The sequence below is a fragment of the Agelaius tricolor genome, unplaced genomic scaffold, assembly GCF_023055355.1.
Source record: "Agelaius tricolor isolate 1412-34295 unplaced genomic scaffold, bAgeTri1.0.p SCAF_7, whole genome shotgun sequence".
NCBI lineage: Eukaryota > Metazoa > Chordata > Aves > Passeriformes > Icteridae > Agelaius > Agelaius tricolor.
The window spans coordinates 43,790,591-43,815,377 of record NW_027269267.1 but is presented as its reverse complement, the minus strand read 5'-3'; the positions used below and the strand labels follow the sequence as shown (position 1 = coordinate 43,815,377).

The 24,787-nt window shown below is 38.3% G+C and overlaps 1 protein-coding gene across 3 annotated transcripts in view; it reads right to left on the bottom strand.

Moving 5' to 3' along the window:
* The window catches only part of RBM26 (RNA binding motif protein 26), a 47,242-nt gene extending 23,942 nt beyond the window's left edge, over nt 1-23,300 (bottom strand). For 2 of the 3 annotated variants that reach the window (XM_071431009.1, XM_071431011.1), the window contains exons 1-11: nt 22,798-23,300; nt 12,011-12,129; nt 11,176-11,312; nt 10,164-10,252; nt 9,386-9,597; nt 7,260-7,520; nt 4,888-5,127; nt 3,239-3,406; nt 2,743-2,883; nt 1,593-1,704; nt 656-815 (exon numbers count right to left, since the gene is read on the bottom strand). In XM_071431009.1, the coding sequence (XP_071287110.1) occupies nt 656-815; nt 1,593-1,704; nt 2,743-2,883; nt 3,239-3,406; nt 4,888-5,127; nt 7,260-7,520; nt 9,386-9,597; nt 10,164-10,252; nt 11,176-11,312; nt 12,011-12,129; nt 22,798-22,868 (1,710 nt within the window). In that variant the 5' untranslated portion in view covers nt 22,869-23,300. The remainder of the gene's footprint in view (nt 1-655; nt 816-1,592; nt 1,705-2,742; nt 2,884-3,238; nt 3,407-4,887; nt 5,128-7,259; nt 7,521-9,385; nt 9,598-10,163; nt 10,253-11,175; nt 11,313-12,010; nt 12,130-22,797) is intronic. The other variant, XM_071431010.1, reaches the window with a different exon arrangement.
* Nucleotides 23,301-24,787: the final 1,487 nt, after the last annotated feature.

Sequence of the window (24,787 nt, the reverse complement as noted above, 5' to 3'; positions counted from 1 at the left end):
AAGAAAGGGCCTAGAAAAATGCATGGTAGCACCTGAAACTTGTTGATAATGAAGCACAGTGAAAGGTCACACTGAGTAGCTCAGAGACTGGGTATGAAATATTGACATTACACGTGCAGCCTGCAATATATATGTAACATCAGCCTAAGTCAGGCCCTAGTTCTTTCACTGCTTTCCTCTCTCTTCAATTGCTTATAGGGTGACTCCAATAAATCACAAAGTAATTTTAAGGGACAAACCGTCATTACCATGGAAAGCAATTATGTCACAGGGACTGCCTTCTGGATGAGAAATGCAGGTTTTCTGTATTTACAATTTATCTCTGAATATACAGTGTTTATGAGAGCATAGCCAAACTTGATAAAATGTGTGGGAAAAACCCACGTGCAATCAATTTTCAATGTTTTAAACAATATCTCTTTAAAGTCTTATCTCTGAGGAACAAATCTGTTCAAAATCTAAAAGATGACTAGAACATTTTATTTCTGCTTCTTCAATGGCAATATCATTAAAACCAATGAGATCTTGTTTAAGAAACAAGTTAGGAAAATAATTAAGGGTTTCAGGGAAACAGGAAAAAAAATGGCATTCTTCTTTCAGCAACTACCACTACCTTTACATCAAAACATATTGCTTTCTGTTTGTTGACTCTTACCTGCAAGTTGACTAAGTTTCCAAACTTACTGAAGTGCTCATTAAGTTTGCTGATGTTGTTAAGTTCTGGTGGAACTTTTCTCAATTCAAGTTTTGTATTTTCATTTCCAAACTGCACTTTCTTCTGGAAACCTGGACTATTTGTTCTGTTAAAATTTTGCCTGCAACAAATAAAAAATCAAGCCAGAAATCCATAGCAAACTAGCAAACACAATGTTAAATTCTATATGCTTACACAGAAGCATGTGTGTATGAGACACAAAGATCTGCAGACTTAAAAAATAATGCAATTTTAGAAGAGTGAAGGGGAGTACAGGACACACACCATACAACTGCTATCTTCCCCACTGATATTCTCAGCCCACCTCAGCACATAAATCTGTGAAATAATTCATATTTATTTGCTCATGTCAGTGTAATTCCTGACTTTTACATTGCTTCTTTCCAAAAACTATTTCTTAGTTATTCCATGAAACTTTCCCACTACTGTTTCAAATAACTATTACTTCAAGGCTTTCCTCACTCCAAGCAATCTCTTAAAATCCCTTCCAACCTTGCACCCTCTGTTTTTTTCTCAGTAACATACCTGGCAACTCAAATCAAAATAGCAGTGATAAAATTCACATTTCATTACTAAAATCAGTCATCTCTAACAACCCTCACACTGCAGCTTCCCTGTTTCTTATATTGCGCCAACTTTCAAGGAACAGATCTTAGTATCATCCAAAGAAACTTCATCTATCTGTATACTACCTTTGCTAGAAGACAGTCAAATAAATACAGCTCACACTATAGTATGACTTACTTTAGTACCATCAGTGTACTCAGTTTCACTTGCTTGCAATTTAAATATATACATATATATATGTTTCAGATTTCAGTAAAGCAGTTAATGAAATTCCAGCTCTTAAACCAACACTGTGTTAACAGTCACTCACTTGTCAAACCAAGTCTTCTTTGTAGGAACTCCACCATCCCCTGCACCAATTGTTCTTTTCCTGGATTCAGCATCTACCACTATTCTCATACTACTTTTATTAGGAGGTTTTTCTGTAAATAGATGAGAAGATTTTACTTTTTTATAATTTATTTTCTGTGCAATTTATTGTAAAAAAATATTCTGCTCACATTGAATTTGCACTGAAAAGCACAATTGTTTATTTTGAAATTACTATGATTATTGTTCTGACTGAATCAAACCTTGGTCACAGACTTCTTAACTATCAACAGATGTTGTGACAGATCAAAATAGCTAATAGCACTCATTTTGTCACAGTAACATCACACATACAGAAAACAAAAGAGGTGTGACAGAAGGCATCTGCCTCGAGATGACTGTGCTCTGATTCACAATGATTCACAATGTCCCATGCAATACTCTGAGGCTCACACCACTCCAGCTAACACCTCCATTCTACTATTAGATGGCACACACAAAAATGGTCATGATAGGAAATGCACATTACTCCAGGGCAATAGCACCTAGGAGCAAGATTTATGGATGGACTGGGAAAGGAGTCACTTTTGCTGAAGAACAGGAATCACACTGGGGGACTCCTCACTGAAAATACACCAACAGAAACATAGTAAGATTAAATAGAAATACATACAAATGCAAATAAAAACCACATTAAAAATGGTTTTATCCCTCTTCCATTCTTATTTTGTGTGCTGCTGCTTCTTCTCAGGACCACAGGAACTGTGATGTTAAGATTATTCATGCATAAAACTGCTACCAGATAAAAATGACTCCCTCCTCTATAAGCAAAAATCATCCTGAGAGTCTACTGCAGAAACATTAACATTTTTATGTACAAAAGATATACAAAGTGACCAGTTACTACAGCTAAACTGTAGCTGTAGCAAGAGATTTCATTCTACCAAAAGTACTCTAGCAAGAGATTTCATTCTACCTGTAAAAATGCACAAACAAAGCAATTATAGACATAGTTCCCTATTCAACTAAACATCTCTTAATTCCAGAAGATTTTAGGAAAATGCTGTATTTTCCAGTATTCTCTGCAAAGTTCCTCAACCTGCATTAATGTAAAAAAATCAGCTAAACTAAGTATAGCTTTGAGAGCATACCTCTGGGTGGTAGATCCATATCACCTGATGTGAGTCCTATCAAATTTGGTCTTTGGGCATGTACTCTATGTCTATACATAGGTCTTGAAGTATTTGTTATACTTGGAGCTTCTGGATTATAGCCATCTGTGTCATACGTTTCTGGTAACAAAGAAATTGTCTAATTAAAATAAATTGCAGTTAAAACCCTTAAGCTTTCAGATATAATATTTAATTTAATTACAATATAGAGTTACAATAAAAGACTTGTATAACCACTATCATAAAAAACCATCATGCCAAGTTTTCTGCTTTAACACAATGAAAATATTACTCTCCAGACAAAATTCACACTTTATAGGCAAATTTTACTTTACATCTTGAATTAAGTCTGAAAAGAAGAATGTTAATTTACAGTCACAATCGATACGATACAAACTTATTCTCCCAAACTATGACATTATAATCTCTATAAAGTACAGTATAATATGAATCAATGTTATTCTATTTAGCAAACCTTGTGGGCAAAGCCTCAGTACTACACCTGCTGTAAAAAGAGAGGGTGGAGCAGGAGGCGGCTGGTGATGAATACCCGTGGTAACAACAGTAGGAACTGAGCTGGTTGCTGAGTTTGGGGGGGCATCCATGCCAGCAGGCTGCAATGGTGGAAGGGGAGGGGGTGGTCCTGTCAAAAACAAAGGAAAACGCTGCATTCATTTATTATCCACTACACTTGCATTACACTCCCCTCATAAGGAAACTGATCTGAAATGCTTTTAAGGTTATTTAAGAAAAAAGGGGCTAAGAGGGCACATCTGTAGACTTGATGCTGTACCACAAATTCACATGAAACCACCCCCAACAGCAAATGACTCAGAACTTGGATTAGACAGAAAAGCATTTGAATCATTTAACATTTCTCCAAACACCTTCTTTCTACAAGTAAAATTTAGTTGCTAGACCAGTATTCATCTTTACCAAATGAAGCATTTTAAAATGCTCAATAAAAGCTGATCAAAGAAACAAATTCTATTTTTGAAGTAAAAAAGTATTTTCTAATATTACAAAAATATGCCATGATGACAATAACTAACTTGACTGAAATTATTTTTCCAAACAATCAAGAAGAAACCTTCAACTCTAATGGAACTCTTCTTAAAATTGAGGGAGTTTTTTTGTTTGGTTGGTTTGACTTTTTTTAAAACAGGTAATGTGACTCCTTCAAAGCTAAGCAGTCAAGCCTGATCTTCAGTTTAATCATTGACAAGAGTAGGTTTTGGGAATAGTTATAAAGTGATATATCTGAACTTGGGAACCAGATCTGAAAATAGCATGTAAGGCAGAACTGCACAAACCAGAGGAAGTTACATTCTATATTAACTGAAATAAATACATTCATTCATATCTTTCTTAAATATACTATCAACAGGAAATTAAAACAGTTAAAGAAACCTCTAAGCAATATCAAATATCAATTACTCCTGAATAATTTTAGGAAGTGGGACACACCCAAGTTAGGAAAAAAATAGAGAAAGGAATAATCACAAAAACCTAACATAACAGCTTTTAAACCACACAAGGCAACTGAGTACTAAACTTTAACTACTTTATAAATGACAGCCAGGCACATAAGTTTTCATGTAATTCTTAGTGCTTCAGCTGAAGTACCTTCCAGTGAAACAGTAAACAATGCTGAGACTTTTTCTTAGTAACAAGTTTAGTTTTAAAATTAATCTCAAATGGTATTTTCAGGTATAAATTTGATGTGGTGATGAATTATCTTTACTTCTATTACTGTGAATGAAACAGTAAGGATCAGTTGTTTCCAGGATTTTCACTTTGATCGTAGTCAATTTTGGACAACTTCTCCTATAATACTCAAGGAACTGAATTTTGCCATATCATGCTTTTGCTTAAATACAATGAAAATATTATTCCATATTAAAGAGTAGTCATATTTAGCATGGAGCATTTTACAATAACCAACTCTGCAATCATTATCATCAGACAGAATAATTTTGAGGTAAGCTATGCCATAGTAGAACACAGTTCAACTTTACATAATACAGCTGGGATTCTTCAAAACAGCTTTTTGCACTGCATACAAGTCAAGTAAGATCCAGGCTTTCCTAAAAAAAACCCCTGGGTTTAATCTTTTGTAATTACCTGTTACAGGTGGAAGGCTAGGTGGTAAGGGGCCTGGTGGTGGTACTGGAGGTCTAAGGTTAACAGGAGGAGGACTGAGAATTGGTGGAGGGGGAGGAAGTCCAGGAGGAGGTGGTCCTTCGACAACAGGGGGTTGTGCTGGAAAAGGCAGAATGCCAGGAAGATTCACATCTTCTACCACTACTGGATCGCTTCCATGATCAAAAGGGCACATGTCTCCTCTCATACAGAAACCCTTCTCTGAAAGATCAAAAAGAACTGATGTTAGTATTCAGGTGTAGCTCGGTTCAGGGTAGATACAAGACATTCAATGTGTAATGTGGCAGTTTGTAAATTAAGAGCTCCACATATCAGCAGAAGCTTAGATTAGAAAATGAAATTGTTTAACTTTATTCTAAACAGTCAGCACACACAGACATTGCAGAAACTTGCTAGGACAAAAGTGTTTTAATTTATTGTTAAAGAACTAATTCTGCACTGTATTATAACAAATGGTGAAAGCAAAGAATGAACTCTAGATGTCATCACATTAACAAAATCAATTTGTTTCTAAGCAAAAAGTGCAGATGCTAGGATTGAGAAACCCCAATTAAAAGTTAGAAGTTAATATTATGAAATTCCAACATGAGCAAATTCACTCACTTTTTTCCTCTTTTGCAATTATTTCAGGAAACATTATAAACATTTGCCATAGTTCAATGTGGTTACATAAGAACAAAATTTGTTATTTACAAATAACATATGCATTTGTAAATATTAAATATACATAAATAAAAATGAATACACATTCACTTTTTTTTTACATACAAGTCAAACATAGAAGGAGGTCAGAGGAGGGCCACAAAAACTACCAAAAGCCTGAAGCACCTCTCTTATGAGGAAGGGCTGAGAGTTGGAGCTGTTCAGACTGGAGAAAAGAAGGCTCAGAGCAGCGAATTTAAGTACTCACTGCAGCCTTTATACTTCAAACTTTCTGGTGGGACATGAAGTGATAGGACCAGGGGTCACAGTTTTAAACTAAAAAATGGTAGATTCAAAGCAAATATAAGAAAAAGAAATTATTATAATGAGGGTGGTTAAACAGTGGAAGAGGTTGCCCAGAAAAGCGGTGGATGCCCCATCCCTGGAAACATTCAAGGTCATACTGGAGTGGGCTCTGAGCAACAAGATCTCGTTGAAGATGACCTTGCCTACTGTAGGGATGCCAGACTAGATGACTTTAAAGGGCCTTTCTAGCCCAGACTCTTCTATTATTATCTGTTTAGCAACAGTGTTCACAGAAACAACACCAAAATACCAGTCAATGCAATACAGGGAAAAGGCTGAAACACCTTCTGGTAAATAGGAAGAAAGAGGAGTACTCACTTCCTCAAAACATGACATGGGGAAGCAGTATGTATTACCTCATCTTCAAGAAGAGTTATAGAGCACATTAAATTGAAATGTTGAACAAAACCAGAATTTCAGCAGAGGGTAAAGTTGAAAATTTGCAAGTGCAAATAGGAAGAACTGTATGATGGAAACATGTAGCCACTGAAGATAGAAAACTTCAAAACGAAATGACACATTCACAATTCCACTTGTTCCATATCTGTGATGTACACTGGCAAAGCTATTCTTTGTCAGTACAACTCTGCCAACACTTGAAAGCACAGTTTCCCTTTGTTTTTACTTTAAAAAAAAATCTAATCAGAGTTCTGAATGTAAACTGGCCTAGAACTTAAACTTCTCATTGTGGTGTGCAATAAAACAACAACAAAATCCATCAGAAACAACTTTACAGGAAGATTTCAACTGTCCTGAGTTCACAGGTTGACGGGTTGAGTTTAGTTAAGGCACTGCCAGCTGCAGCAGCCTCTTGTGTGTATTTTGGCACAAGACATTTAAAATGAAAGCTTAAGACAGAGATAAGTGAAAACCTAGCCAGTTTTAAGAAACACCTACACAGAAAGAAATGAGCTTGGGAAGTTTCAGCCCTAGACCTTTCTAGTTAAAAATTGTCTGTTAGTTAGGATGAAATAGGATGAGACCAGTAAGCTGCCAACCATTGTCAAAACCACCACACACAGAATTTGGTTGGAACATGACCTAAGACAGAAAGCCTGGGTAAAAATGGATTTTTTTAATATACTCTTTCTAATTTATACAAAATAGTCTTAGCTAGTAAAAAAACAGACAAACACTATAAGAGCAAGCTGTCTGAAGTCAGTAAGAAGTGGTAACATGGTAAAATTTGCAATCAGGAAGTGTGCAATAGAAAAACCCCACCAAACTAGAGAAGATCAGAAAAAGAAGGGTGAATTACCTCAATCTTTTCATAAAGGGGAAAATCATAGCTGTAGGAAGCAATTAAAAAATTAAAATGTACTTACCATCATAATCTCTACAGCGTTTCTTTGGCAGCGGAGGTCTTCCATAGGAGTTGTGGTCCAGCTGCTCTTCATGGAACTCCGACCAACTTTCAGTAGTGTTATTTCCATGATGAGCAGGAGCAATAACAGTAATAGTACTGCTCAGTGTAGGGACAGGGTAGTGGCCAGATGAAATATTTGTCACAGAAGAAACTGGAGTATAATTGTTCTCTAATGGATCTGTTCTATCCATGTCATATTTTGGCTTTCCTAAATCCCTTTCTGTAACAAAAAAATAAAAATAAAAATTATACTCAGTAATTCCTTAGCCACCTTTTTACCAGGAGCAGCCACTTCTCTCTAAGTATCTTTACTCCACATCAACTCAATACATATACACAATAATTGAAATGTTTTACAGGTTGCCCAAAGTGTCTGTTGAGTCTCCACCCTTGGAGTTATTTATAACCCAGTTGGTCCTAAGCAATCTGCTCCAGTTTATTTGTTTTGATAAAGGGTGTTAGACTACACCACCTTCAAAGGTCTCCACTAACCTCAGCTATTCCATGATTCTATATTCCAAAGGTTTAATCAGAAAAATAATAATCTCTGAAGTACATAGTCAGTCCCTGGGCAATTTTAATAACAGATATAGCCACAGTAGAGCAGATATCCAATTTAACTTCAGGCAGAGCACATCTTCTTTAGTGATGGATATAAGAACTTCAGATGCAAAATTTTTTTGAATAAAGGGAAGCAATGGCAAGAAAAAGGTAACCACAGCTTGAAAATACTATAAAAGTTACAAATCTTTAATGTTTCAAGACAATGTTATTGTTGTGTCTTCATTTTGTTGATCTTCATTTTCTGTTGCACTCAAATGCATGTATTTATTGCATGCAAAGCTTTGCCTTAATAGGTGAAATGATAATGCTTGACAGGTGTGGAACACTCCTGGGCAGATAGAGCAAGTAAAATGACCTTTCATTCTGAATACATACAAACTATTCTCTTCATTTTCTAGTATTACCACCAAATAAAAAGTAAGTACCCCATTTAAGACAGACTAATTATGTCATGACATAAGCTAACAGACTTAAATAACTCCACATTAAAGGAACATTATGAAATGTCTTAAAGATGGCTCATCAGTGTGGGTAAAACAGGCTTTTCTTCATGTTCTAAGAAACAAAGCTTTCACTATAAAATATTGTTCATAAGGTACTGTCATTTCAGTTTGTGTAAATAATCTTTAAATTAAGATTTAATCATGTTGTCATCTTTTAGTTAAACTGCTGCATGTCATTTAATTTGCTTGTTAATAAGTTGTCTGGAAAATATCTGCTCTCATATTTTCCAGAAATCTGCATTTCTAGTTTTAAGGCTGAGTTATGAAGGCCTGTTTTACAGAAAAAAAAAAAATAACACCAAGGAGAGTTCTACCACACTGTTTTTTACCTGTACATTGTCAAAGACATGACAAAGATATAAAATCATTTTCACTTTTCAATTACTTGGGTCTTTTCCAATTTTCCATTCAAAACTATTAAGGGAAAAAACACTCTTTTCAGCTGAAAAAGTAGTCCCCTTTTCAAAGAAGTTTAATTCTACAAACTACTGTACTGAAGTCTTAAGTCTTACGGATATGTGCACGAATGCAAGTATTTATTGTAACAATTTCAGCCCTTCACCTATGACACTAAAGAGGGGACAAGACCAAAAGAACTGAGCTGTACTGTTCTGTTTGACAAGTCATTTACTGCCAAACAGGCAACTTCTCTGCCAGTTCCACCTTTATAAATCAATAATAATTTCTCTATCTCCCTAAACCAGATTCTGAGTTTCCTAAAACTTAATGAAATTGAAATAACTTGCATTTTTCTGCCTCTCGTGCAACAATGCTTAAAACTGTCCAGCACAGCCACCTCAATACAAAGATATTAAAGAAGAACAGAGGGTAAGGGAGGAAAACAAGCACTGAGAACACAATCACAAAAGCCTCATTTCCACAGGAAACAAAGCTAAATCTGAATAAAGGAACAAGAACAATAGAGGAAACTCTAGTACATTTTGAACGCAGTTTTCAAGTTTAGTTTCTAAATTTTGTAGAAAACATTCACCGTATTTTAGAGACCAACTGTTGGTACCTCTGCTTCGCGTTCTGCTCCGGCTTCTGCTCCGGTCTCGATCACGGTCCCGCAATCTCTCTTTGCTCCAACTCCTACTTCGACTCCTGCTGTAGCTCCGACTCCTCCCTCTCCGTCTGTTGTATCGATCCCTGTAGGAATCTCTTCTGGGAGGATTTCGGTCATAATCCCTCTTCCGAGAACGTTCATCTTTTTTCCTTTCATCACGGCTTCTAAACATGAAATATTAGAGGTTAATTACAAGACTTACGAAGCCATAATTTGAAATCTTAACTACTTAAAAACTTTAAGAAATCTCAGTGGAAAACTAGGGAAGAGCTACAAATTGTATGGAACTTATGGCTACTCCTTTCTTCTCAGAAGGATTTTAAAATTAATTTTGCTTATTTGTTTTATTTTTACCATACTTAAGATTTTAAAACATATATTGATTTCTGTTTCTGTCCAGTACTGCATATTCCCCAAGTTGGAAACACCAAGACTTATTGAAGGGAACGCTTCTAAATCAAAATTCAAACTCAATATCAAGCAGAATAAATACTGCAATATAAACCACAAATCTAACACCAAAATTACTCCTAAAACTCCAAGGATAATAGCTGTGCACAACTCGAGATACAGGTTACACGGACATACACTCGTCGCTTAACTACATATGCGTAAAAGCAATAGAAGCCTTCTTTTCAGGCTTATTAGATGACAATAAAGAAACAAAGTATTTAATTCAGTAAAAATCTGATTACTGATATAATACAAGGGGTTAAACAAAATTTTTTACCTGGTGTCTCTGTAGCGAGAACTTGACTGAGGAGGGCTGTGATTTAATCTTCTAGAGAACTTTTTCTCTCGCTCTTCCTCTTTAACGATCTGCATTCAAAGCACATATATAAGATCAAAATATGAGTACACTAAAATGCAGACTTCTGCATAACCAAATAAAAACCAAAAACTCTGAACACTGAGAAATCAGCAGTAACATTGAAATTAAATATTTTTAGTCTCTAACATAATAAGACAATCTTTGTAACATGCTTATTTCTATTTTGTAGGAATATCCAAATCCCTGTTTGAGATGAAATAAAATAATCTTTATAGTGCTGCACTGAAAATACAGCTGCTTTTACTGTAGGTAGACAAAAAACCATATTAAGGCTTTGGGAAGATTTGAGAAAGCATGGATATTCAACAACCAACACCAATAAAGAAAGTCTTTCTTTCATCAGCAGCTTATCTAGTTCAGTTCACACTTAAAACACTTTCACAGAGGCAAACTTGGGCTGCTATTGAAAAGCAAAAACTTACTCTTCTGGCTCAATGAACAACATAAACACATGTGACAAAAGGATATTATCTGCATCAAGCAGCTGAAGGAATGGGAATTGCAATTTAGAATGGCAGCCTGAATTTACGGAGAATTAATGTGCAGCACAACTACAACAGCAATTTTGACCAGAGAACTAATGCAGGTTATACTGCTGCTCCTACACTACTAAATAATCTCATTTACCTTTGCCTCAGCAAAACCACGTTGGTTTACATTTGAAACATCCACTTGTGTTAGAAAAATTGTGCAGCAGTGCTCAATGAGCCAAGAACAAATCTTCTGACTTATTTTAATACTGTCATGTAATTATTAATAATATTATTAATAAACATAAATTATTACTGATATGAACTATAATAAATTGCTAGTAACTATTACTAATAAACACTATGAAGTTGAACACATAAGCAAATTACATGAATGAGGAAAAAGATGCACATGTAAATAAATTAAAATCAATGCCCACCTCCTCCTTTTTTGTCTCCTTTTCTTGGTGCTGAAAAAATTCTACTTTCAGGCTTCCTGATGATGGCTGTTCTGGTGGAGGTAGGTAGCTTTTTGTATTCACAGCATCAAACAGTTTTTCCACAAATATCTGAGTTTCTAAAAGTAAGCAGTGTACAAATATCCATTATACAAAACCATGGTTAACATTTGCTTTAAAAATTAATAAATAAATAAACTCAAAAAACCCAGACAAGCCACCAACACCTACATTCAGCAAAAAAAAACCAAAGAGTATTTTCTTTAAATATTGTGTCCCTAATTTATATTTTAAAAGGACATTTACAGAATAAAAAAACCTGTCAATAATGAAGAATGTTTCACAAAAGTTTTCAATTCTTCAATTATTTAATGTCTCTTAATAAAGCATCAGGAAAAATATTTCTGGCATATATATATATACAGAGGTTCAGTACTTGCCCAAAAGTTGTGGATGCCCCAACCCTGGAAGCATGCAAGACAAGGTCAGATCATGCCCTGATAAACCTGGTCTAGTGTGAGATGTCCCTGCCCAGGACAGGGGGCTGGAACTACAGGATCTTTATGGTCCCTTTCAATCCAAACTATTCTATGATTCTGGGCCTCTGTGAGTACTAACAAAACATATACCTAATATATGCGTGGTAACCTATACACCCGGGCTTTTTAAAATTACTTTATGAAAAATGAATTACATTCTACCAAGTAACAAAGCTAATAAAGAGATCAAAGCCAAACTCTGTGGTAAACGATTGCTTGCATAAATTGAACAAGACAGAATTTTCACTCAATCTTAATTGTTATGACAAAGCCCATACCTTTCTGAAGAAATACATCCAGCTGATCAACACACAGTGCCTTCAGTTCCTTTTCACTTTTGTCCTTCTTTACCAAAGCCAGAACATATTTAGCTAGGGCAGATGGATCTGCATCACATCTGCAAATAGATTAGTTAGGGAAAAAAAAGCAAATTAATTACAGAAATTAATGTCTGAAACTGGTATGACCAATACGTACATAGGGCAAAATAATTTCCTACCAAAGCAATTGAAAAATACTCAGGTGTATTTTTCAAAACAGAGACCAGATAGATAGCAGTTCTAAGTATCACTTTTCCTTTCAAGAGAACAATTGCCTAGAATATTTCCTAACAATACTGCACAGAGAACATCAGAGCTAACTAGAACAGTTTCATAAGAAACAGCTTCAACTGCCCAACTGTTTTGCATTAAAAACAAAGACAATGAATACTTCCGTAACTTCCCAAAGATGGAGTCAATAATTCTGAATGCAACACTGAGTAACTGTTATCTGGAAAAAGTCAGTCTATCCAATTATAAATTAATATAGTGATACAGTAGAAGTGATCTATGCTACAAAAAAAAAAAAAAGGTCAGACCCCTGAGTATTCTATTAAATACACTTTCGAACATTCTTATTACTACTTACATATGAACACCATGAAAACTGAAACTGATTTTTTCAATTTCAAACGCCTAAATTCATATATTGTAACAGAGACTTCTATAAGAGGTACACTGAAAATGGAGAGAAATTTAGGGGATCATTATCCATTTGGCATCTGAATTCAGAATTCAACCTACAATTAAATACAGAGCACCTCGATGTAGAAGTTGATGGTCTTATGCATATCTACAAAGAACTCAGAATGAAGAAAGCCATGTATCCACATTCAGTAGACCATTATTTAATGTAAGTGACAGATTTTTTTACAATGTTTCACAAATAGCAATCTACAATGAACTTTGTGGTGGTCTTGTAAAGCCTGCCAAAGCAAGTGAGACTACTGCACAAAACCATTCATATTTCAAAAAGAGTAACTAATGAAATAGTGAGACATTGGTCTTAAACAACTTAATCTCCTTATTTAGCATATACCAAAGACTTCAGGCCCCACAAAACAATGCAAGATTGAATGGATGCATACCAGTCATATGATACAGACAACTTATTTGGGTGGTCATCAAAGTTTGTACTAATGTTTTAAAGAATAACAACAAGAAAAAAAAACTGCACTGATGCATCCTGACTGTACATGCTTTCTAGCAAAAATAACCAATAAGAAAAATTAATGGTCAGGGAGTTGCACTGAATATGAACATTACACAAATACTGCTCTAGCATAGAGGTCCAACAGTCATCTAAAGGAATAAGAAGTTTGAAATCCCCTCCACAATGAGTAAGATATAAATACTGGAGCTTAATTATTAATCTAAATGTTGATCATTGAAATGACATTATTTTGGACACTGGGCAAAAGAACCCAAATCCCTAAGCAAACATATCACACAACCTAATTTCTCTCACCAGAGAAACTTATCTCCTGCACAGCAAGCAACATCCCCCATGCAAACACATCTGCTAAGCAAAGGAAGCCAATCTGTCAGCATTACTTATGGACAGCCTGGGCCCAGCACAGAGAGCCCTGAAGTTAAAGGTCAGAGCTTCAGATGCAACCCAGCATCCTTTAGAAAGGAGGCAATACTAGAATTTCATGCTGAAAAAGCAACTTGGGCTGCTAGTGGATGTACCACTGTATTCCATGTTAGTCTGCATTATTTATAGATACAGGAAATGGGAGTTTATAATCATTGCAAAAGAACCCATGGACACAAAATGAACAAAATATATACTGCTAATCTAAAACCAGACAGTAAGCCGACTAAAAATTCTTCAGAAATTTTTCAAATCTAGTTTGACCCATTCAGATCTAACAATTCTTTATCCAGAAGAAAATACAGTCCAAGCACCAAGTCAATGCACAACCTGACACAACCTCCTCCTAGTAAGACTCTAACACTGCAAGCACCCGAGCACATCAGCCAAGCAAATTATCTGAAAGCCCAGTGTCAAACAGCATTCATCACAGTCTGTAACGATGGCTCTCTCTAAGCCTTCAGCAGGCACTAAGACCAGCATTTCATAACCTCAATCCTTGAATTTGAAAAGTTATTAACTTTTATTACTGTTTCTTCACACAACTTCAATGGCACTTCAGATTTTCAATACTTTCCCAGTTTCAAGCTCAATTGTGCAATGGAAAATTAATGTGCTGTTTTCATCATTATAGGTGGGATGGGGAGCAGACAATTTTCACATGATTATCCTCAGTTTCCCTTTTTTAATTTCAATTTCCATAAATTTGGTTCTCACTCAATAATATGAACAGTCAGCTGTCGTTCAAAATCCACTACAACTTACTTAAATGACATGCGCACACAAAATTTAGTGGGGGGGGGGGGGGAACCCAAGTCAGTCTAGAAGGTAAAAATCTACTGCTATGAACTACTACAATGTGTTTTAATTCTCCAGCTCCTACAGCACTGACTATACAGCAACCTCATATTCAGTTTAAAGCAATTCCCCTTTCATGAGCAGGATAAAAACCAGAAAATCTTCTCTGGAAAGCCACCTAGACCATAACAAAATAAACAAACCATAAATTATCCCCCAAAAAACAAACCAAAAAACCCACAAAACCACACAAAACCAACAAACAAAACCCCAAAACCCAAACAAACAGATGATGTTTAAAAATAATGAACAGTTAACGCTTCTATCCTCCCTGCAATGATGACTTTGGAAATCTTAGCAATCCTGTCCACCCCAGGACTTGAAGTCATCCACCCAACTCCAAGATATGCTTATGAAAATATTCTCAATTAAAATGTACTTTTAATTTGCAAAACACAGGATCACATTCTGCTATGCACTCATGCACATGTTTCAACATTTGTCACCCTGTACAGCCACATATAAACAAAACAAAATGATTGCACTGAATTCTACTATTATTATCATTCAGTGTGTACAGGGGAATTTCTACTACAATAAGAATTTACATGCTTTCAATTTTGGCTACTTAACAAATACTATTTTTTTTTAAATACTAACAGGCAAATTATTTCAAATTGACATTAATTAAGCAATAATGAATACAGTGAGTTTTGTGGCAGAGTGAGATGAAGATGCTTTTACAAACCAGCACTAGGATTTTCTGTGCTTTCTTTTAATTTCTTAAAATGAAACTGCAAATGATCTCTACACAGAAAAGGGCTGACATCCTTTTTTAGCTACTGCCTTGAAACACAAGTCTCTTCTGTATCTGTTCTTCAAAGCTTAAAAAAAACCCCACAATTAATCTGTTTTCCCCACACTAGGGCAAAGACTGTTTCTCTAGATAGTATCTTAAATAAATCTGTCAAGTCTATAATATGATCTTATACGGCTTTCAAACTCTCTTGCAATGCCTTTTTTTAAGATTATGCTAAAATTAAATTGCTAGCAACCTCAAGTGGTGGAAGAGAGGACTAATTGGTCTTACAAAGTAAAAAAAAATTTAAGTTTACAAAACTGTGGATAAAGGAAGTCTGTCTGAAAATTTCTTTACAGCTATCAAGACTTCTAGACATAATCTTTAATAATTTTGTTTGGGGAGAACTTTTTTAAAAAGGAATTCCTTTCCATTTTTTCACTCAAACTTAATTCTGAAATGTTCTGTATAAATTCTCCATCCACTGGTTTAGTCAAAATCCGCTGGTTTGGATTATGGGGCCTTGAGTTTTTCTGATAAACAAGATCTTATGTTCTCTAGTTTAACAGTATTTTCTTAGAGAATAGCAGCCTTTGTGTGTGAATAATACGCAATATGCCTGCTCTGTTGTGCATACATGGATTTTTCACTGATTTTCAGCTAGCTTTGTCAGTTTTTCTAAACCTCTTTGTCTTGCATTTTATGCTCTTATAATCGACTTTGTTTTGTTAACAAGTAATGTGAGAATAAAGAAAACAGTAAAGGCATCCATGCTGATGGCAGCAAATATACAGTGTAGCACAAGGATTTGGCATACAATGTATGTATCATGCTATGTTCTTGCAGATTGAAAGATAACAAAGATCCTTAACTGGTATCTCAGAAAAATGAGAATACCACCAACACATTTCAAATACTCTTAAGTTGCTCTAAAAATGAACAAAAAGTTTGTAATTTGATTCTACTGCTCATTGAATGATAGACATTTTCAGTCATTAAATACAGGTTTGAATTTAATAAACTTGAATATAGTGTGGTACATCAGTCCTCACCATAAACACAATTTATGCATTACAAGTGTGACAGAACTTTATACATAACTTCATTCTTATAACACATGGCTACTAGAAAAATGGTCACATTCATTGAAGCATGCAGGAAAACATTTCTCAACTCTGATTTCCCTAGCTTCATCCCCTCAACATACCACAGCCATGCGCTGCAAGCACTAATACACATCTGTAATGACAAATTTCTCCTCCTGTTTTCACTTGTGTTTTCTTTAACAAACAAACAAGCACCAGCTGGCACAAGTAATCCGAATTCATTTCCACTGCAGCAAGTACATCCCAGTGTGTGCTACCATTAAACACCATAGCATGTCTTGTTACACCCAATTTCTGAATATGTATCATATACTCAGAAATATACATGCATCATTGTTCCTAGCAACGTTAAATGTTTTTACCTCTAGTAATACTTTTTTGCAGTCTGTGCTAAATCAGAAAATACACAGTGCCTACTCCTCTCTCTTAAACAAGGGAGACTGCTCATGTAATCCTGCTTTAATAAACAGTATTGGATATGCAGGCATAGATGAAGAATCCTCTTGCTAGATCTCTATATGTTCTTCAGAGAATTATACAGATACCTCCAATTGCTATGCAACAGATAGAAGCTTCAAAAAGGAAAGCAATTCCCAATCAAATATTTTGCTCAATCACAGAAGGAACAGTTCAATAAAGCTCACAGGAAAGTTCAAAAAACTCATGTTTCTGACCTCATGTTGTTTTGCGGTCATTATTTGAAATTACTATTTCAAATGAAGATAAACCAGAAAAGATGAAACTGTCAGGGTAAATTTAGGTCCTATTTTTTTTGTTGCAAATAATATTTGAAAAAGGAAAAGTAATTTGGCTGAGTCACCTCTCAGTACAGTATTTACTTCTTATTTGAATACTCTGCAATTCATTAAACACTTTTTAACCTGTTTCCAATACTCACATTTTTTTAAATATAAAATATGTTCTGAGAACCCACTCTGACTTTTTAATCACCAGGCAACTACAGACTTTAGCATTAAGTGAGAAATGCAGCATATGTGGAAGAGATATAAAAGGTGTTAGCAAGAACACATTAGTCGTGTAGCTGTACGTTCAAAAGCCCTTATTAACACATAGCTTACGCTGTACGCACACACTACTTTTTTTAAGTTGTAAAGGAACTAAACAAGGGGATTTTTTCTTCAGTTTTAAAATTAATGTACAAACCAAAAAGATGCTGCAAATCCTGACACTAGTTCCCTGACAAATTTAAACTACCACAACACAGTGAAACCTCAGAAGCATGTCTGTAGTCCTCCAGGCAACAAATGGTGCTGCTGTAGAGGAAATGACATGTAGGTGCATGCTATTTGCCATGCTCTGATCCTGTGTTAATAACCTAAATTTCAGAGTCTAGTTTTGTTGCCTGAAGACTGCTAAAATACTGCTAAAATACTGCTCAGTTCTTGACATTAACCAAGGTGGACATGGCTGTGTTTGAAGGCAGAGAGAAATGCTTTCTACTTGCAGGGCCGAGTGGGTGCAGAAATATGTACATGGCCTGCTGGGCAGTGCAGCCAGCTTAATTCAGGCAGTTGCACCACTCTGTTGTTACTAAAAAAAAATCTATAAAAAGCTGTGATGTAAAGTAATATGGTGCAAACTTACTTCAGTAAGTAAAATGAATTACAAACTCATTCAGCAAGATCCAACTTTTATCCTGAGACACTAGTGTGGCTAAGGAGGACTGCTCTTATGATCCTCACTTTAATTACCTCTCTAACAGTACTTAAAGCAATAGAAACACATCGAGGAATGCTGCAGCCTCCAAAGCTGCTATTCAAGCTAATGATGCCATTAAATCAGTTCTAAATTATTCTGATACCCAGATCTGACATGTTCATACAGCTGCAACCAGTAATTGGCAGCCTAGAATACCACCCCTAGATTCAAGACAGCTCTCATGAGGCAGAACAGCTGTCAGCTTGCTGGCTCTCCAACACCCATTCAATGCAGAAAGCAAAACTCATCACAGTGTCTCACATTGAGACACATGCAATGCAGTCAAAGGGGTTTCACTTCACTGCTGATATTCACTGCAAGAACAAAAAAGGTTTCCTGTAACAGGAGTAATTTTCTCCTTTTTATTTTCTGCTTTCAACTATACCTAATAGTGCCAATTTTTTAATACTAATATAATATTTTTACTCAGAAGCTTAGCAGTATCAGCACCCTAAGCTAGGAACCTTGATTTCTCAAACACAGTAGCTCTCTGTGAGTCAGATGAAAATTATCAAGTTTCATAGCAGATGTAGAAAAATAACTAGTGTTAAAAACTACATACCACTGATGTGCATTTGTGATTTGTCTTAGTTACAAAGAGCTTTACACGAGGTGTTAACAAAATTAAGTGAAATAAAGAGAAATGCTTATTGCCTCTGAACTTCTTAGGAAGTTTCATGGAAAATCAGAGAAATCTCATGGTGGCCCAATAAGTGTTATTGGTAGGACTTGCTTTCAATGTCCTGGCTTATTAGTATATTCCTTACAACACTGTTAAACCTTTTTTATTTGCTACCTTTTCTCAGTAACCTGTGAAGCCAAAAAAAAGGGCTGAAAAGCCTGACAAACAAAGAATAGCGAGAGCATAACACCAGAGGACACAGATCACTGGCCAAAAAATATTCCAATGATAAATATACTCAAAATATTCTTTAAACAATTTTCATTTTATTCCATCTGATGAAAGTCATTACAACACCCCATTCACTTACAGAATTCACCAATGAAAAATACCTTTCCATTTAAATGAGGTACGCCTAAATAGTGCATAATGTTGTTGTAGGCATTGCATCTTTTTTTCAAGTTTGATTTAGCACAGGAACAAACCTTCACAAAAATGTAAATACAGTGAAGTGGAAAAAAATTAGATATGAGAGCCTTAATCAAACTGAAAGTAAAATTCAGCAGGCCACAAATATTTCAATTTAATTTATTTTACACAAAGTAATTAAAACCAAGGAAACTTTCCAGTGTAGAGAATTAGGGCAAGGGGGAGAATATTACAATGTCTTAAAAGTGAAATTGTGAGTGTAGCATTCGTACAAAAAGCTATTTTTTTTCACAAGTAGAGATTCAAACAAATTCAAGAAAAAAAAATTAAAGAAATCCCTACTTGGAACTTTGCCAAGCCAGATCCTAATATTCCAGCAAGGACTATGTACAGTTTACAGAGTATCTGGAACAGACTTGCAGGAAAGAAACTCATCACAATTGACAGGCTCAGTGAGTGCCTTGTTAGTATAGAAATCAAAAATGACAGGCAGACGGTTATATTCCAAGTTTAACATTTTCCAACACTTGATAGAAACCATGCCACGAACAAGAAAGTGTGTAACACCAGAAACTTAGCTCATTGCTGTTTGCAAGCAACGAGGATGACTGGTAACAAATGCCTTCTTTACAGAGCTGACAGGAGTTGAATATACAAGATAATTCTAGCCAAACACACAGTAGCCACAGCACAAAAAGCCTCTTGCCAGTTTATTTGTACTGGTACTACATTTACATGGCCGTGTCTGCAATGATTCTGAGCGTATATTTAGCAATTCTGCACGAAGAGTTACTTCCAAAATGACAAAAGCAGCCTCTTCCTGAAGAGCTGTAGAAAGCTCCTACAGACCTATTACCCCTAAACCGAGATGGACTTGCAAAGGCTCCAGCATGGCAGCATTTGCAATTTCTGCCTCACTGCAACAAGACAAAACTCACATAAGGCCTTTTTGTATGGATGATCACCAAGGCTTTGCCAAAGGCATTAGAGTAGTCCAAAACAAACAAACAAACCCAACAACCTACCACTAACAAAATTCCAAATCTTAAATCCTCCACCATCTCTCCCCTTCAAACATTCTTGTCTATGAACACTGTTTCCCATAGACTCCATGTGAAAGCAGTCCAACAACCAAATCTTGTCCAGTCTATATAATTACATAACGCACTTGTTTCTTTATATTAGGAAGTCAGCATTTTTAGAACTGTTTAAAGATGAAATGAGACAATTTTTGTGGCTATTGCGATATTTTAATTCTGAAACATTATGTTTTAGAAGTACATGCATTATGGCCTTTGGAACAAGTTATACATCCTGATTAAAAAAGGCTAGCTCCTTGGAAAAGGCAACTTGGAAAGTGCAGCATGTTCTAACTATTCAGCTCTAGGTAACTAGCACATAAATATAGATCTAGACATGTTTGTATAAAATTTATTCATGCTTCTTCTTAAATGCACTTCTCCCCTTGAAACCACCAAGACACCACCTCCATAATGACCTAATACAGTGGTGTCTTTCTTAGTGCAGTCAGGAGGTTAAGCCATGTATCTTGCAGCTAAAGGTTTCTGAAAGAGCCACTACACAACATTTGGCACTTTTGTTTCATTAACAGGAAAAGACAAGTCAAAAATCATTTCTGGGCTACAGCAACACCTTCAGAGGATCAGCAGTTAGCACCTCACTGTACTAGTAGTGCAACAGTTACTTCTTTAGAAGTAGCTGCACACTAGAATTTTCATACAGCCAGAAGCTACGGCCGTAGTCACACACTTCAGATAGCTGACACCAAAAGCACCTCCAGGAGTATCCGACTATATGCCCGGAAAGGGCAATACATCTCCGCCAATTCTAATATCTATTCAACAATGCAGTTACACAGGACACTGCAGAAAACTGAATGACAGTCACTGCTGGTTTGTTTTCTCCCAAAGCTAAAAATGCAGAGAACTCATCATCCTCCAGACCAGCATCTCCCTAACTCTCCACAATTTTCCAAAACGACAAACACATTTGATCTCCTCACACACCACATTTAACCTAACAGATACATGCTGGTCTTCTAAGTGGAAAAAGGCAGAAAATTGCACAGATCATGAAAGCTGAAAATCTCAATTTTACCCTTGTAACTAGTGACTATTGCTAACAGAGCTCATGGTTTAATATTCAAACAAAGAAACATGGACCAACCTGCATCTGTTCTAAGCCTCTTAACCAGCACATTCTAAAATACTGGCATCAAACTCCTGATTGCCCTTAACAAAATATTCATACAAGAAAGTACCCAGTGAGCATTATGCAGCAGAGGACTAGAGAAGTCTATTATCCCAGAACACAACATATTGCATTATACCAACCCAAGATAAAAAGTAATTCACCTTTCCCAAACTACAGCTTTACAAGACTATGCCCTTTTTTCCCCCTCCAAAATAAAAATCTTAAACGTCAAACCTTTTATAACAAAGACACTCAGTGTAATTTTGTTGCAAGCCTAATTCAAAGACCACTGAAAGTAAACTCAGTTCATCTATTTTAGTGTGGTCTGGATTAGACCCTATGGAATAAAGGAGAACCACTACCTCTTCCCCACCACCTCAAAAAAAAGCCACAAACAAACAAAAGAACAACCCAAGTGAAGTTCTCCTAAAAATGTCCCAGCATCTTACAACTTTTTCAAGTTATTACAGCATAAGCCCTACAAACTGTATCTGTACATACAAATAACTAATGGTTATGGAAGCAATAAAGAAAATTTTGCTTCCCCATCTGAGCTTGTCAAGAGTAAAAGCTACAGTGGGCAAACACCTCAGCACAAAAGTTAAGACCAGACTGAATTCAGGAGTTCTAGTTCATTTAACTCAAATCAAACTCCAGCAAATTTAATTCAGACATGTTAAAATAGTGGTCCAGAATGACAAAAAAAAGTGCATGCTTTTATCTGTAGACACCATACTTCCAGAAGATACACCTTTAAAACTAAGTTCACGCTTCAGTTCCACTAAAATACCACTCAGAAAAGGAAGATGTATTTACAGAAGAGCCCCACTTACTCACACGAATGTTATCCTTAGAGGGCACGCACGTATTCACAAACAGGCAAATTATTCTCTGGGGCTCCTACTCCCAAGGCCTCTACTGATGCAATTTTTATTTGGGGGAAGGGAAACCAGAGAGCGTCAAACACTCCAAATAACCAAGAATGATGTGCGACGAGTCTGCAGGGAAGATCCCAGGATCCCGCTGGACGTCCCAGCGGCACCTGAGCTCTCTCGGAGAAGGTCCCCGCACAGGGCGGCGGGCCGTGCTCATTACCGCGGCCTCTCCGGGGGCTGAGCGCGGGGCACGGCGAGCTGCACACGCACACACAGCGGCTCCCGCTCTCCCTGGGCTACAAAGGGAGGAGGAACGCGGTCGCTAGGGGGGGAAGCTGCATCCTCTGGAGGGAGATGGTCCTACCTCCCGGCCGAGGACGGCGACGGGAGAGCGGGAGAGCGCAAGAACGACGCAGCCCCTCACACACGGCGGCCGGGGAAGAAGGGTGCTGAGAGGGCATCTCCCGGGATGCCCTCCCGGGACTCGCCGGCACCACGTTTCCCGCCCCTGCGGATCCCCATCTTCTACAAGGGGAAGGTTTATTTCGAGGGGGCGAGAGGGCGAGGAAGGGTCGCGGTTACTCACATGGGCTCCAAGGTTTTGCTGAGCCAGGATTTCAGCGCCTCGAAGTTTTCTATGATCATTTTAACCACCATCCAGAGCGGCCCGGGCCCCCCGCCTCCCCACCAGCAGCAACAGCAGCAGCAGCCCCGGCGGCGGGGTCCGCGCCGCCCGCCGGCCGGCCGGCACCCCGGCTCCCGCCGCGCCTCCCCGCACTCTCCGCCGCCTCCCGGTTGAGCAGAAGCCGCCCGGCAGGGGCCGGAGGCCCAGCGACACGGAGGGGGCGGAACCAGCCGAGCAGCGGCTGCTTTCCGCGGGCCCCGCTCTCGCCGCTCCTCTGCCGGGGAGCGCGTCCCGGGCGCAGCGCGGGTCCCCCCCGCCGGAGGGCGGCGCGGCCGAGTGTGGCGACGGAGCGGAGCGGGACGGGCGGTGCGGTGAGGAGCGGGACGGGACGGGCGGCCCCCCCGCCGCCCTGAGCCGCAGCGCCCGACACAGCGAGCGCCCGAGCGAGCGGGTAAGATGGCGGCGCCCCGCTGTCGCGAGAGCCCAGAGTCTCGCGAGGCCGGGCGGCGCGCGGGGGCTGCCGGGAGGCGGGGCCGGGCGGGGACCGCGCTGCGGGGGCAGAGGGCGGTCTGAGGGGTCGGGGACCCTTCCGAGCCCACAGGCGTGAGGGTGCCCTGGCTGGGCGGAATAGTGCTCTAGGGGCAAAAGAAATACCATTGTGTATTCCTGACTGGTGTTTGAAATGCGCATTGTTTTGTTTCTTGGAAACGCTGATGGCCTTACCTAATATGATCACAGACGGGAGAGGTTGGAAAGGACAACATTGGGTCACCTGGCCCAGCCTCCCTGCGCTGGCAGGGTCATCCTAGAACACATTCAACAGGCTTCCTTCCAGATCGTTCTCGAATAACTCCTTTGAGGAACACAACCTCTGAACAATCTGTTCGTGTACAGGGTCACCTGCACAGTCAAGAAGTTCTTCCTCAGATTCTAGTGGAACTTCCTGTGCAGCAGTTTCTGCCCATTGCCTCTTGTGCTATTGCTCAGCACCACTGAACAGAGCCTGGTTCCATGCTCTTGTCACCCTCCCTTCAGATAATTATTGATGAGAGATCCCCTCTCAGTTGTGTCTTTTCTTGATGTTGAACAGGCCCAGCTCCCTTAGCCTTTCCTTGTAAGAGAAATGCCCCAGTCCCTTACTCCACAGCATCTGGATCTGCTAGGGGAGCTCCATGTCTGTCCTCTACTGGGGAGCCCAGAACTGGACACAGCACTTCAGATTTGGCCTCACCAGGCCTGAGCACAAGGGCAGAATCATCTCCCACAGCCTACTGGCAATGCTTTTCCTGATCCTGCTTTTCCAGGATACCATTGGCCTTCCTGGCCACCAGGGCACACTGCTGGCCCATGGACAACTTGTTGTCCATCAGGAACCCCAGGTCTTCCTCAGCAGAGCCGCTTTCCAGCGGGTCACCCTCAATCTGTACTGGTGCTTGGGGTTATTCCTTGTAATAAGCCACAAGGTGGACACAATTGCTGCTCTGGGGTGCAGCAGAGAGCAGCCCCCCAGTCTCCTGGGCAGCCGGGAGTTTCTGTAATAAGGAACCACACCCTGGACAAGCAGGAAGGGGGGCACAGCCTGTACTCCCTCAGCTTCCCACATGCAAATTCCCATAAATGTTTGGAACTGACAGGAATAGGAAAAACATTCAAATTTTTTTTTACTTTTTTTTTTTAAAGAAGATGTAGGACCACAATAAAATTGTTTGAAAACACAGTAGTTGGCAGCAAAGCTCCATGTCTTCCTGATATGGGGGGGGGGGGTCCCAGCTCGTCAGGGTACACCTGGCAAGAGCCCAGCCCACACTGCTGCTCTGACCTCCATGGACAGCAGCAGTGGGAGAATGTAGGACGGCTCCCTGCACACCTTGCCCACCAGTGTGGCACCTTCCCATGGAAAGTTATGTATGTGCTGCTTTCTCTGGTACCTGGGGTTAACCGAGCACTGAAA